Source organism: Ambystoma mexicanum, chromosome 4p (assembly GCF_040938575.1).
Source record: "Ambystoma mexicanum isolate Mex_15411 chromosome 4p, UKY_AmexF1_1, whole genome shotgun sequence".
NCBI lineage: Eukaryota > Metazoa > Chordata > Amphibia > Caudata > Ambystomatidae > Ambystoma > Ambystoma mexicanum.
The window spans coordinates 244303232-244318379 of NC_090927.1; the positions used below are offsets into that span (position 1 = coordinate 244303232).

At 55.4% G+C, this 15148-nt stretch overlaps 1 protein-coding gene across 1 annotated transcript in view; it reads left to right on the plus strand.

Moving 5' to 3' along the window:
* Nucleotides 1-15148, plus strand: part of LOC138453170 (cysteine-rich venom protein-like) — a 635825-nt gene that overhangs the window by 30364 nt on the left and 590313 nt on the right. The window contains exon 2 of the mRNA XM_069605762.1: nucleotides 13131-13189. Within this exon, the coding sequence (XP_069461863.1) occupies nucleotides 13139-13189 (51 nt within the window). The 5' untranslated portion in view covers nucleotides 13131-13138. The remainder of the gene's footprint in view (nucleotides 1-13130; nucleotides 13190-15148) is intronic.

Here is a 15148-nt window from a genome sequence, read left to right on the forward strand (position 1 = left end):
GGGCAGCTGGGACCCCACAGGGCCCAACAGGGGAAGATGGCACAGAGTCATCCAGGTTGGTGGGGGGTATGGTGGAGGAGGAGGCCGTGCAAGCACCAGAGACGGGGTCTGGATGTGGGGATCCCACTGGTGCTAGTGGTGCAGTGCAGGACCAGGGACAGGAGGCAGCACAGGCCACCGCGGAGGTGCCTGTGTGCAATCCTGTCCCTGATCCTGTCCCTGCATCATCTTGCACCAGCAGGGATGCCTACGTCCAGACCCGTTTTCAGGCAGGGGATGAGCTCACATCAACTGGCCTTCCTCTGCCTGCGGACGTGGCTATCCAGGTCCGGGTTGAGCCTGTCCTGGCTGGTGTGGCGTTGCGTCAACGGGCCATGCGAGGTGACCTGCAGTCTTTTCATGAAGAGACTGCACGTCATCTCGAATGGCTCGTTGACCACATCAGCCTGCTGGGACAGGTCACCCAGGTCGGATTCCTCCGTCTGATGGGGCTTGCTACGACCCCCTCCTCAACTGGACCCCCTACGCGCCAGTCGTCCTCCGTGCCATCTTCCCACCCATCAGTCACCTGGGTGCCCTGTGGAGCTGCCTCTGACGTTGCGGCCAGGCTGGTGGAGGAGGCATCCCTGCCACAGTCGGGAGTCGGACGTCCAGCAGGGGTGGCCACATATACGACTGCACCCCAGCCGGCGGAGGATGGGCAGGCAGCAGGAGGCAGTGCATGGGCAGAGGCACAGCAGCAGCAGCAACGTGGTGGGAGCCATGAAGGCTCGGGGCCTTCAACATCGGAGGGGCAGGCATCGGCCGGAGGGCAGGAGGACCCAGGAGAGAGAGTGTCTTCCGTGTGGCAGCGGTTGAGCCACGCCATAGATGTGGAGCGGCAGCGGGCGGAAGAGGCACGGCTCACAATGGTCATGGCGGAGAACTCCATGCGGAGGGCCCTGAGGTGGGCCGAGTGCCTCGAGGCAATCCGCAGGGGTTTGGAGGTGGAGACGTCGACGGCCCTGCGGACCCTCGGGGACATGGAGGAGGACCGCCTCCGGGACATTAAGGAGGAGTTCGATGATGCCCTGGCCCGGGACATCCACAAGTGAGCCGTGAAACTAGCCCGCTGCCCTTGTACATAGTTATGTAGGTAGTGGTAGGTTTCAATTTTGTTTTGATTTTATTTGGACCTTTCGGACATTGGCCACATTTTTGTATATAGTTTATTTTATTAGTTAGTGTAGTTAGATCGGTTTCCTTTCTTTTGTTGGGATAATGGACCCTGGCTTGTTCCCATGTACATAGTTCACTGTTGTATTGTATTTTTTTTTCACTTTTTAACCATGGAGCAATGGCTTTATTTTTTTATTTCCCATTGGATTTTGTTTTGTGGACATTGACTTTGGAGAACATTACTTTGGAATTTTATTTTTGGTTTTGCTTTTTTTCACGGACATGCTTCTTTTAATTTTTGTACATTCACATTTCTGTTTATTCATTTTTTATTCTATTTATGTTTCCTTTAATACATATTTTTTTGGTGAACTTCAATGTGTGGTATCTCATTGGTTTCATGCATTTCATGATATGTGTTTTGAGATTCACTGACACCCATTGGGTGTATGTGAGGGAGATGTGTTTGTTTCAGAACTTGCAATTGGTGTTCTGTGATGTAATTGCAAATTATGAGTGGGTAGATGCAATACTCGGGTGGGTGTTTTGCATTTGGAGGCTGACCATAGGGACCAGGGATCTAGATTGTGATGACATGTTGGCTGGGGAACATGAGTTCCACATGGGTGGGGGCCTGCTGGCAGGTGCCCCACAGTGCTGGGGGGTGGGGGTGGTGGTAGACATGGGTGGGGGACTGGTGGAGGCTGCCCCTGCACTGCTGTGGGGGTGGGGGTGGTGGGAGACATGGGTGGGGGCCTGGTGAAGGCTGCCCCTGGTGGCTGGGGGGTGGGGGTGGTGGGAGACATGGGTGAGGGCCTGGTGGTGGGTGCCCCTGCACTGCTGGGGGGTGGGGGTGGTGGGAGACATGGGTGGGGGCCTGGCGGAGGGTGCCCCACAGGGCTGGGGGGTGGGGGTGCTGGGAGACATGGGTGGGGGCCTGGTGGAGGCTGCCCCTGCACTGCTGGGGGGCGGGGGGTGGTGGGAGACATGGGTGGGGGCCTGGTGGTGGGTGCCCCTGGTGGCTGGGGGGTGGGGGTGCTGGGAGACATGGGTGGGGGCCTGGTGGTGGGTGCCCCTGCACTGCTGGGGGGTGGGGATGGTGGGGAACATGAGTTGGACATGGGTGGGGGCCTGCTGGCAGGTGCCCCACAGTGCTGGGGGGTGGGGGTGGTGGGGAACATGAGTTGGACATGGGTGGGGGCCTGCTGGCAGGTGCCCCACAGTGCTGGGGGGTGGGGGTGGTGGGAGACATGGGTGGGGGCCTGGTGGTGGGTGCCCCTGCACTGCTGGGGTGTGGGGGTACTGGGTGACATGGGTGGGGGCCTGGTGGTGGGTGCCCCACAGTGCTGGGGGGTGGGGTGGTGGGAGACATGGGTGGGGGCCTGTTGGAGGCTGCCCCTGCACTGCTGGGGGCTGAGGGTGGTGGGAGACATGGGTGGGGGCCTGGTGGTGGGTGCCCCTGCACTGCTGGGGGGTGGGGCTGGTGGGAGACATGGGTGGGGGCCTGGTGGAGGGTGCCCCACAGTGCTGGGGGGTGGGGGTGGTGGGGAACATGAGTTGGACATGGGTGGGGGCCTGCTGGCAGGTGCCCGACATTGCTGGGGGGTGGGGGTGGTGGGGAACACGAGTTGGACATGGGTGGGGGCCTGCTGGCAGGTGCCCCATAGTGCTGGGTGGTGGGGGTGGTGGGGAACATGAGTTGGACATGGGTGGGGGCCTGCTGGCAGGTGCCCCACAGTGCTGGGGGGTGGGGTGGTGGGGAACATGAGTTGGACATGGGTGGGGGCCTGGTGGAGGCTGCCCCTGGTGGCTGTGGGGTGGGCGTGGTGGGAGACATGGGTGGGGGCCTGGTGGAGGCTGCCCCCGGTGACTGGGGGGGTGGGGGTGGTGGGAGACATGGGTGGGGGCCTGGTGGAGGCTGCCCCTGATGGCTGGGGGGTGGGGGTGGTGGGAGACATGGGTGGGGGCCTGGTGGAGGGTGCCCCACAGTGCTGGGGGGTGGGGGTGGTGGGGAACATGAGTTGGAAATGGGTGGGGGCCTGCTGGCAGGTGCCCGACAGTGCTGGGGGGTGGGGGTGGTGGGGAACATGAGTTGGACATGGGTGGGGGCCTGCTGGCAGGTGCCCCACAGTGCTGGGGGGTGGGGGTGGTGGGGAACATGAGTTGGACATCTGTGGGGGCCTGCTGGCAGGTGCCCCACAGTGCTGGGGGGTGGGGGAGGTGGGGAACATGAGTTGGACATGGGTGGGGGCCTGCTGGCAGGTGCCCCACAGTGCTGGGGGGTGGGGGTGGTGGGAGACATGAGTTGGACATGGGTGGGGGCCTGCTGGCAGGTGCCCCACAGTGCTGGGGGGTGGGAGTGGTGGGGAACATGAGTTGGACATGGGTGGGGGCCTGCTGGCAGGTGCCCCACAGTGCTGGGGGGTGGGGGTGGTGGGAGACATGAGTTGGACATGGGTGGGGGCCTGGTGGAGGCTGCCCCATAGTGCTGGGGGGGCGGGGGGGGTGGGAGATATGGGTGGGGGCCTGGTGGAGGCTGCCCCTGGTGGCTGGAGGGTGGGGGTGCTGGGAGACATGGGTGGGGGCCTGGTGGTGGGTGCCCCTGCACTGCTGGGGGGTGGGGGTGGTGGGAGACATGGGTGGGGGCCTGGTGGAGGGTGCCCCACAGTGCTGGGTGGTGGGGGTGCTGGGAGACATGGGTGGGGGCCTGGTGGAGGCTGACCCTGGTGACTGGGGGGGTGGGGGTGGTGGGAGACATGGGTGGGGGCCTGGTGGAGGCTGCCCCTGGTGGCTGGGGGTGGGGGTGCTGGGAGACATGGGTGGGGGCCTGGTGGAGGCTGCCCCTGGTGACTGGGGGGGTGGGGGTGGTGGGAGACATGGGTGGGGGCCTGGTGGAGGCTGCCCCTGGTGGCTGGGGGGTGGGGGTGGTGGGAGACATGGGTGGGGGCCTGGTGGAGGCTGCCCCTGGTGACTGGGGTGGTGGGAGACATGGGTGGGGGCCTGGTGGAGGCTGCCCCTGCACTGCTGGGGGGTGGGGGTGGTGGGAGACATGGGTGGGGGCCTGGTGGTGGGTGCCCCTGCACTGCTGGGGGGTGGGGGTGGTGGGAGACATGGGTGGGGGCCTGGTGGAGGCTGGCCCTGCACTGCTGGGGGGGTGGGGGTGGTGGGAGACATGGGTGGGGGCCTGGTGGAGGCTGCCCCTGGGGGGTAGGGGGTGGGGGTGCTGGGAGACATGGGTGGGGGCCTGGTGGTGGCTGCCCCTGCACTGCCGGGGGGTGGGGGTGGTGGGAGACATGGGTGGGGTCCTGGTGGAGGCTGCCCCTGGTGACTGGGGGGGTGGGGGTGCTCGGAGACATAGGTGGGGGCCTGGTGGTGGGTGCCCCTGGTGGCTGGGGGGTGGGGGTGGTGGGAGACATGGGTGGGGGCATGGTGGTGGGTGCCCCTGCACTGCTGGGGGGTGGGGGTGGTGGGAGACATGGGTGGGGGCCTGGTGGAGGGTGCCCCACAGTGCTGGGGGGTGGGGGTGCTGGGAGACATGGGTGGGGGCCTGGTGGAGGCTGCCCCTGGTGACTGGGGGGGTGGGGGTGGTGGGAGACATGGGTGGGGGCCTGGTGGAGGCTGCCCCTGGTGGCTGGGGGGTGGGGGTGCTGGGAGACATGGGTGGGGGCCTGGTGGAGGCTGCCCCTGGTGGCTGGGGGGTGGGGGTGGTGGGAGACATGGGTGGGGGCCTGGTGGAGGCTGCCCCTGGTGACTGGGGGGTGGGGGTGCTGGGAGACATGGGTGGGGGCCTGGTGGTGGGTGCCCCTGGTGGCTGGGGGGTGGGGGTGGTGGGAGACATGGGTGGGGGCCTGGTGGTGGGTGTCCCTGCACTGCTGGGGGGTGGGGGTGCTGGGGAATATGAGTTGGACATAGGTGGGGGCATGCTGGCAGGTGCCCCACAGTGCTGAAGGGTGGGGGTGGTGGGGAACATGAGTTGGACATGGGTGGGGGCCTGCTGGCAGGTGCCCCACAGTGCTGGGGGGTGGGGGTGGTGGGAGACATGGGTGGGGGCCTGGTGGAAGCTGCCCCTGCACTGCTGGGGGGGTGGGGGTGGTGGGAGACATGGGTGGGGGCCTGGTGGAGGCTACTCCTGGTGGCTGGGGGGTGGGGGTGGTGGGAGGCATGGGTGGGGGCCTGGTGGAGGCTGCCCCTGGTGACTGGGGGGTGGGGGTGGTGGGAGACATGGGTGGAGGCCTGGTGGAGGCTGCCCCTGGTGGCTGGGGGGGAGGGGGTGGTGGGAGACATGGGTGGGGGCCTGATGGAGGCTGCCCCTGCACTGCTGGGGGGTGGGGGTGGTGGGAGACATGGGTGGGGTCCTGGTGGAGGCTGCCCCTGGTGACTGGGGGGGTGGGGGTGCTCGGAGACATAGGTGGGGGCCTGGTGGTGGGTGCCCCTGGTGGCTGGGGGGTGGGGGTGGTGGGAGACATGGGTGGGGGCATGGTGGTGGGTGCCCCTGCACTGCTGGGGGGTGGGGGTGGTGGGAGACATGGGTGGGGGCCTGGTGGAGGGTGCCCCACAGTGCTGGGGGGTGGGGGTGCTGGGAGACATGGGTGGGGGCCTGGTGGAGGCTGCCCCTGGTGACTGGGGGGGTGAGGGTGGTGGGAGACATGGGTGGGGGCCTGGTGGAGGCTGCCCCTGGTGGCTGGGGGGTGGGGGTGCTGGGAGACATGGGTGGGGGCCTGGTGGAGGCTGCCCCTGGTGGCTGGGGGGTGGGGGTGGTGGGAGACATGGGTGGGGGCCTGGTGGAGGCTGCCCCTGGTGACTGGGGGGTGGGGGTGCTGGGAGACATGGGTGGGGGCCTGGTGGTGGGTGCCCCTGGTGGCTGGGGGGTGGGGGTGGTGGGAGACATGGGTGGGGGCCTGGTGGTGGGTGTCCCTGCACTGCTGGGGGGTGGGGGTGCTGGGGAATATGAGTTGGACATGGGTGGGGGCATGCTGGCAGGTGCCCCACAGTGCTGAAGGGTGGGGGTGGTGGGGAACATGAGTTGGACATGGGTGGGGGCCTGCTGGCAGGTGCCCCACAGTGCTGGGGGGTGGGGGTGGTGGGAGACATGGGTGGGGGCCTGGTGGAAGCTGCCCCTGCACTGCTGGGGGGGTGGGGGTGGTGGGAGACATGGGTGGGGGCCTGGTGGAGGCTACCCCTGGTGGCTGGGGGGGTGGGGGTGGTGGGAGGCATGGGTGGGGGCCTGGTGGAGGCTGCCCCTGGTGACTGGGGGGTGGGGGTGGTGGGAGACATGGGTGGGGGCCTGGTGGAGGCTGCCCCTGGTGGCTGGGGGGGAGGGGGTGGTGGGAGACATGGGTGGGGGCCTGATGGAGGCTGCCCCTGCACTGCTGGGGGGTGGGGGTGCTGGGAGACATAGGTGGGGGCCTGGTGGAGGCTGCCCCTGGAGGCTTGGGGGTGGGGGCGCTGGGAGACATGGGTGGGGGCCTGGTGGAGGCTGCCCCTGCACTGCTGGGGGGTGGGGGTGGTGGGAGACATGGGTGGGGGCCAGGTGGTGGGGGCCCCTGCACTGCTGTGGGTGGGGGTGGTGGGAGACATGGGTGGGGGCCTGGTGGATGGTGCCCCACAGTGCTGGGGGGTGGGGGTGGTAGGGAACATGATTTGGACATGGGTGGGGGCCTGCTGGCAGGTGCCCCACAGTGCTGGGGGTTGGGGGTGGTGGGGAACATGAGTTGGACATGGGTGGGGGCCTGCTGGCAGGTGCCCCACAGTGATGGGGGGTGGGGGTGGTAGGGAACATGAGTTGGACATGGGCGGGGGCCTGCTGGCAGGTGCCCCACAGTGCTGGTGGGTGTGGGTGCTGGGGAACATGAGTTGGACATGGGTGGGGGCCTGCTGGCAGGTGGCCCACAGTGCTGGGGGATGGGGTGGTGGGAGACATAGGTGGGGGCCTGGTGGAGGCTGCCCCTGGTGGCTGGGGGGTGGGGGTGGTGGGGAACATGAGTTGGACATGGGTGGGGGCCTGCTTGCAGGTGCCCCACAGTGCTGGGGGGTGGGGGTGGTGGGAGACATGGGTGGGGGCCTGGTGGAGGCTGCCCCTGGTGGCTGGGGGGTGGGGGTGGTGGGAGACATGGGTGGGGGCCTGGTGGAGGCTGCCCCTGGTGGCTGGGGGTGAGGGTGGTGGGGAACATGAGTTGGACATGGGTGGGGGCCTGCTGGCAGGTGCCCCACAGTGCTGGGGGGTGGTGGGAGACATGGGTGGGGGCCTGGTGGAGGCTGCCCCTGGTGGCTGGGGGGTGGGGGTGGTGGGAGACATGGGTGGGGGCCTGGTGGAGGCTGCCCCTGGTGGCTGTGGGTTGGGGGTGGTGGGGGACATGGGTGGGGGCCTGCTGGAGGCTGCCCCTGGTGGCTGGGGGTGCAGGGGGACATGCGTTGGTGTGCAGTAGTGCAAGTTGACATGTGGGTTGGCTGGTGGGCATGGCCATGGTGGATGGGGTGCCTGCAGGACATGTGCTGGGTAGGCCCCTGTGGTGTGAGCCACCTGCAGGGGCCGTGGAGGGTTGTAGAGGGAACACCTGGTCGGACCCACACGTGCAATTCATGTGTGCTGCTCCCCGCGCACCCCTGTAATACACGTACCCTGATGAGATCGCGTGTGGAACTTCCCGCGCACCCCTGTAATACACGTACCCTGATGGAATTGCGTGTGGAACTTCCCGCGCACCCCTGGAATACACGTACCCTGCTGATGTTGCGTGGGATACTTCCCCCGCACCAGAAATACACGTACCCTGATGAGATCGCGTGTGTGACTTCCCGCGCACCCCCGAAATACACGTACCCCGCTCAATCGCGTGTGTAACTTCCCGCGCACCCCCGAAATACACGTACTTCGCTCAATCGCGTGTGTAACTTCCCGCGCACCCCCGAAATACACGTACCCCGCTCAATCGTGTATCTAACTTCCCGCGCACCCCCAAATACACGTACCCCGCTCAATCGCGTATCTAACTTCCCGCGCACCCCCGAAATACACGTACCCCGCTCAATCGCGTGTGTAACTTCCCGCGCACCCCCGAAATACACGTACCACGCTCAATCGCGTGTGTAACTTCCCGCGCACCCCCGAAATACACGTACCTCGCTCAATCGCGTGTGTCACTTCCCGCGCACCCCCAAAATACACGTACCCCGCTCAATCATGTATTTAACTTCCCGCGCACCCCCGAAATACACGTACCCCGCTCAATCGCGTGTGTAACTTCCTGCGCACCCCCGAAATACACGTACCCCGCTCGATCGTGTGTGTTGCTTCCCGCGCACCCCCGCAATACGTGTGCCCTGCTCGCACAGGCCCAATTGCTGTATGTTGCCACTTTTGTGATGCGCTGGGACTCTACCACCTGACGTCGTGTGGCGGACGTGTTTCAGCTTGTGCGTGTCTTTGGCTGTGCGTGGCTTTGCCCTATTCGATTCCATGCATACGTGTGGTTCGAGTGCGTGTGGGCGTTCTGTCTGCTTCCCTGCAGTACATCCCCAGTTACGCCCTTATTTTCACGCGTTGTTCCCCATTCCGCGCGTTACGCCCCGTGTCCCGCCCACTTTCTGGTGTATGCACCGAGGTTGTGCGCTTTCACTGTGCGCGTCGCGCACGCCTTTCGGGATGTTGCAGTAACTTGTGCACCATGCACGGGTTTGGCGCACATCCCGAGGTGAACACGCGCAGGGACTTCCATGAATCGCATGCGTGCGCGTGTGCCTGTTTTTTTCCGCTTGCGCCTGCTTGCGCCTGCTTGCGCGAAGATTTTCGGCGCACGTTTGTTCCATGAATCGGCCCCTAAGAGACCACAATGTATACAAATATGGGGCCTATACAGGGAGAGTAAAATAAGTAAACAAGAGGCAGTATCATGAGCCACTGTGTATAACCAACATGATTATCTTTACACATAGAAATGATTGCTGTGTTTCAGGCTTGCTTCTTCCCCTATGAATGTGCATCATAAAATGCGTTTGAATTTAAGGAAAGTACTGGAAAAACATGTGAGATTAGCAATGTCAACACATGCAATACCTTTTGAATAAACTCACCTGGCCTAGATATGCCAGTGAACAAAAAAAGAAGGGGCTAGAATGTGATGTCATCAGTGATGTCATCAATCATATTTCTAATATCATCTTTGATGTCATGGGTGTTATTCTCTGCAGTGCATGATGGTGGCACAAGTTATGGTTGCTTAGCTTAACATAACTGGCGAATTTCAGGGGTTTTCCGGTTTTACATGTAACCATAACGTCTCTTTAACAAAGTTTTTTTCACAGAATTTGATAGGTTTTTAGTAGCGCAACTTAACCATAACGTCCCCTTAACAAAGTTTTTTCATTGCATTTCATAGGTTTGTATTAGTGCAACTTAACCGTAACGTCCCCTTAACAAAGTTTTTCTCATTGAATTTCATAGGTTTTTATTAGTGCAACTTAACCATAATGTCTACAAACATCTGACTTCATTGTGGACCTTCCGGACAGTGCCATATGACCATATGCTGGCACGCGGTATGATAACGTGTCCGAGAACCAGTCCGCACTTCACAATAAGATCCATGCTTTGCGGACAGTTCGGTACTGCATTTTCTACTGATCTAGGAACTTTCAACTTCAAAATTTCCCTTGCACAGCTCCAACACCTATCCCTACTCAGCCATTAACAATCTAGTACACAGTACATACTTTTAGCAAAACTGCTATTTATCTTAAAATGGAATCAGCTAATGCCATCCCTCCTCCCCAAGAGACACCACAACTGCTGTAATCAAGGAGCATGAGAAACACTGGCCCTACCTTAGAAATAACACAAGCACAACATTTTCCCCTGTCCACCTGCCCCTCCATATTTGTGTTTGGTGCCTCTTCCATCATTTCCCTCCCCATCTTTCGTTCTAAAAAGTCCTGTCACAAAAAAATGCATCCAAAAACAATAAAAGAAATGTTCCTTTAGGAACCACCTTTCACAGTTAAAAAATAGAACTAAAAAAAAAAAAAACTTATAGACTCCATCAATTTTATATTTCTCAGTAAAGTACATAGGCTCAATAAGATTTCCCAACATTTCCATTTGCATTTTGTTTTATGCTAATGTCGATATTGTGGCGTTTATCCCCCGTTCCAGGGATGGAACGGTCAATACCTGCCTGGCAGCCCAAGTTATCAGCCCAAGTATAGCAAGGGTGGATAACGAGGTCTCCGGACCATTATCCCCCATTCCGGCCCCTGCAATTGGGGATGAAGGCCATTAGCAACCTAGGTTCCCAAAGTGGAAACCCGGGGTGCTAAAAAAATAATTTCCTTTTCCAAGATGGCCACCATGGAAAGGGAAGGGGTTTCTGTACAGAGGACCTCTTCGCTTTCCATGGCAGCCTGCAGAAGGCAAAAAGAGAACCCTATGACCTTATTACCATGAGCACATTTTTCTTCGCTTTTGAACCTATCCCAATTTCGAATAACTTTACCACAAAGCCAGTCCCAGGTGGACATGCCCACTTTAACCCCATGTGTTGTCCCTCGTGGTCATGGCCAGTAGTCTGATTGTCCGAATCATGACCTTATTCCATGACCCAGACAATCTGGCCACTGCCATGGCCACAGGCTACACCTTAGTCACCGAAGGTAAATCACTATTTTGTGTACATACATTATGACATTATGACACTTGTCAAAAAACAAAATCCATTTAGACTTTACGAAAACATTCATATCTAGATCTATAATACTTTTACCAACTTTTGTGTAGATTTGTCAAATGGCACCACATTTATAAGCCTTTACAATATGTTGGGACCCCCTCTAATTTTGCTCCCTCTTGACAAAATCCCACCAAACTTTGCAAAAACATTTATATGTAGATCTATTGTCAGTTTGCTAAAATAAGTGTAGCTTCGTCAAATTGCACCTCATTTATAAACCTTAACATTATATTGGAACCCCCCCTCTAATTTTGCCCCCTATTGATAGAATCCCACCAAACTGTGCAAACACATTCAGAATCAGGACGGGAATATACTTGCAAAATTTCATGCGGTTTCATTGAGTGTTGCCAAAGTTATATGCCATCCAAAAACTGCCCCCAAACATCTGACGTGTCCCCGAACTTCTCAGGACTGTTCACGAAAATCTGACTTTCGTAGCAAAAACCACCCATTTTTCTGCTTCTTGCAGCCATATTCCATCCCATCTTCATCACCCCTCACCTCCCAAGAGATTATTTGATAAGATTTGACAAGTGCAATGTTGTTTTTTTATATGATTTTACTGCGATGTCCAAGATGGCAGGCGTTTCCAAAAATCTGACGCACCTCACGCCTCACACCAACCAATCAGTGAAGACGTTGTGGCAAGTCTATTAGAAAATCGGTGTCCTGTCCACGGAGCAAACAGGGAAGTGTGTCCATGGAGCAGACATAGATATAACTAATTATTTTGCCTGACGTGTTGGTCGTTTAAAAAAACTACTGGACGGATCTACACCAAATTAACAAAAGCATGCTTTCGAGACCAAGCCGCCACTCCGGCTGCATATTTGGTGAAAACCCGTCCAGCGGTTTGGGCTGTAGGCATGCGCAAAGTTTTTTCCCGTTATGCCTATTTGTAAAAAAGAAATTTTGGGACCCCCATATAATTCCCCCCTTGACCAAACCTCACCAAACTTTGCAAAAAAATTCAGAGTGGGCCATCTACTTTTTAATGCAACGTTTGGTAAGGATTCGTCCAGGGGGAGCGAAGTTATAAGCCGCCCAAAAAAGTTCTCTTCCTATGGGTTTAGCAACTTAACCATACTACATGGCCGCTACCGCATGCCATGTAATGTATATGATCTAAAATGAACCAACACTAGTTCTTTCAGCTGACATTCTGAGTGCAAGAAAGTAAATCTCTATTAAAATGTCAATAAAGCACCCAATCCACCCATTACTCACAAAAACAAGTAAACCACCTTTTAATGTCACCTTATTACACATACTATATTGAAGCCAAAACTATTGCTTTAGCCGATGCATTCTTACTTCCTAATGCAAGGAGTGATTTTTTTTTCTATTGGTTAGAAGTAGGAGCATAGTTAATTTAACTTTAGTATAGAATGCTGAATTAAAAGCTTCTAGCCTGGTTAATAACAAATGCATGCAGATCCAGGATCAAAATACCATGAGATTAAAAAGGGAGGTGGGGAGTTCATAGGATTGTCCTCTTAGTAAATCAGAGCCACACAGTAGTGATTTGAATGCTTAACTGAGAACAGTGGTGATTCGCCATGCTGCTAAAGGAACTCTATTTATTCTCAGCCTTCTCATGGCTATTTAAAGTTTCAAGGACGCAGGAAGAAGCAGGTGTATTACTTTTCATAGATGGTAGATGACCCAGTAAAATAAGATTTAAAATAGAACATAGTGTATAGCACTTCTGAAGCCCACAAGCTTGAAACAAATCAATGTGTGAGAAATGATAATGCAAGCCTTTGTTCAGAGATTTGCAGCTGTCAAAAATCTGAATGACAGCATCAAAAGACCAGTGACAAGTGCCACCCATCCTTTTGTGATGTGGCACAAGGGTGGAGAGATTGAGGACATAGCCAAGCACTGGCATAATTATTCTTCCTCAAATTCCATCCATCCATCTCTCTCAATATTCCATTGCATTTGTATTTTTTTTCCTGAATGTGGAACCTAAGTGTTGCAATATGAGCCAAAACAATGAAAGCACGGCTGCTGCAAAGGACACCCCTTGTTCCGTGCAATGATATCTAAGATATGCAATGATGCGCAATGATGCCATCACATATAATGTCATGTGAAAGTAAACGTGTAGCCACTAGGTTCACAGATAGTGTTTTGTTTCATATCTACTGATTTCCTGTTTCTTCAATCGTCATATTATTTTAAACAAATGTATAAATGTACAATTGTACAGACATATGACAGTGTTACTGATTTATTTTTCAGGCCTAACAATGTTCACACTGCTCATCATCTATGCTGTATTTCTACAGTCTAGTCTTGCGGTACGTACTGAAATTTGCACAAATCAACATATGTGTGAGCAATATGGATATCCCATGTCTATCAAATAATATATATCACATCTCTACATCCACTGATTATCTGTTTTTCTTAAAAGCAACAATTAAGTATCACTGCACCAGGGAAGAGTGCTTGAAGTTAACACACCTCATATGTAAATTCTAATCATGAATACAACCTCTGTTTCTGCTCTTTAGACTGTAGTCCCAAGTCCCACTCCTAAATGTATCAAGGGTGGAGGCAACCCTCCTTTACTTTATCAAATGAGCTGATGTTAATCAGTTGTTATGGGGCAGATTATGGTTCTCTCTTCCATTTTGGGCTTCTGTACTGTGTGATCTCTCCTCCCCTTCTGCCCCTTTCTTCTGTATATTGTGTGTAAACCTTAAGCTCATACAAAACAAAGGAACCATCAGAATCTGCTTCCATAATGCCCTATTTAGAACGGGTCTTACTTGGGCCTGCCCTCCTTTATGTGCAAATGTTTTTGATCAGTGTGTCTCTTTTGTAAAACGTATCTCCTCATCTTCAGATGTCTTTCTGGAAGGATACAGGCAGGATGGGAATGGTTTAAGAAACTGCTTTATCCTCCAGCTCACTCTCTCTCTTCCCCTCCCACTATAATAGGTAGGAGCGAGGAAAGAGAGCTAGAAAGGAATGGGTGGAATTAAGGACAACTGATTTTACCTGTTTTCATTCTAAGTAACATTGTATCCAAATCTGGTCCTTAGAGAGACAGAAACATTGTAGGGTAATAAAGCAAGAAGAGACAGGAAAGGACCGGAGGGATTTGACAGCATGCAATATGTGGAGATGTATTTGCCTGATTTTTATTGTTTTAATTGAATTTATGAGAATACAGTGAAGGTGAACTTTTCAGTGTGTTTTTTGTGCATTTCTGGGATTTACATAATGTGGTTTCAAGGATTTCGTAAGGGTTGACTTCAGGCTCAAGGAATGAATGATGTAATCACTGCATAGCAGATAGTGCTGTGTACATCCCACAAATATATAAGTAGCTGGAAGATCAACTGGCAAGCTTCAAGATACAATGTTGCTTCCAGCCTGAAATGTACAAATGGCAAACCTAGTAGTAGTCTCCTTGAGTTACAATACTTTAAGAAAATATTTGCACTAGATCAATATTCCACACATGTATATTGCCACTTGAGATTTTCTCAATACAGAGAACACTAATTGGGAGAAAAAATAGCTTAATAATAAAGCAATTCTGCTAGGCCTACAACTGCAGCTGTGAATTATTATTTCAAATAGTATGGTCTCTTGGCATATCCATTTGTCTACCATGGCATTGACCTGGGAGCCTACAAATTAAATGCTTGTTGCACTTACATGAAAAGCAGCATACATTTAGGAGCTGAGATCACATGTCTTCCAAAAAATCCAGGAGCGCGTTTTGGCTCTGGGTTGACAGATTCACAATTCACCTTCATGTGAATGGGTACTTCTAAAAGCTGGGTTAAACAGATCCAGGGAGCCTCGATGCTGCGGGTGATTTAGGCTACACATGTTCTGTGCAGCCAGGGCCATTTGTTTCTGGGGAGGAAGGCAAAGGGAAGCGCTAAGGCAGACTGACACATCCAGGACAGGAGGACAGATTTACACCATTTTGGAATGTGAATGCCTTTACCACACTGCAAGTCCAGCAGGAACAAGGCAACCTGGGACAATTAGTAAAATAATGAGGTCTCGCCATGAGATAGATGTTCACATTGGACCCAAAAGAAAGGGTTGGAAGCTGCAATGGCATGCTTGGATTTAGTAATCAATTGAACGGGGATACCCACTCAGTTGCTGTTTTTGTCTACAAAAATAAGGGTTGGTTGCATGTCATAAAAACGAATCAATAAATAACGAATTACATTTTAACCCGTTTCCTTAGCTAAAAACCCAATCCAAACTCTCCCCACAAGATGTAA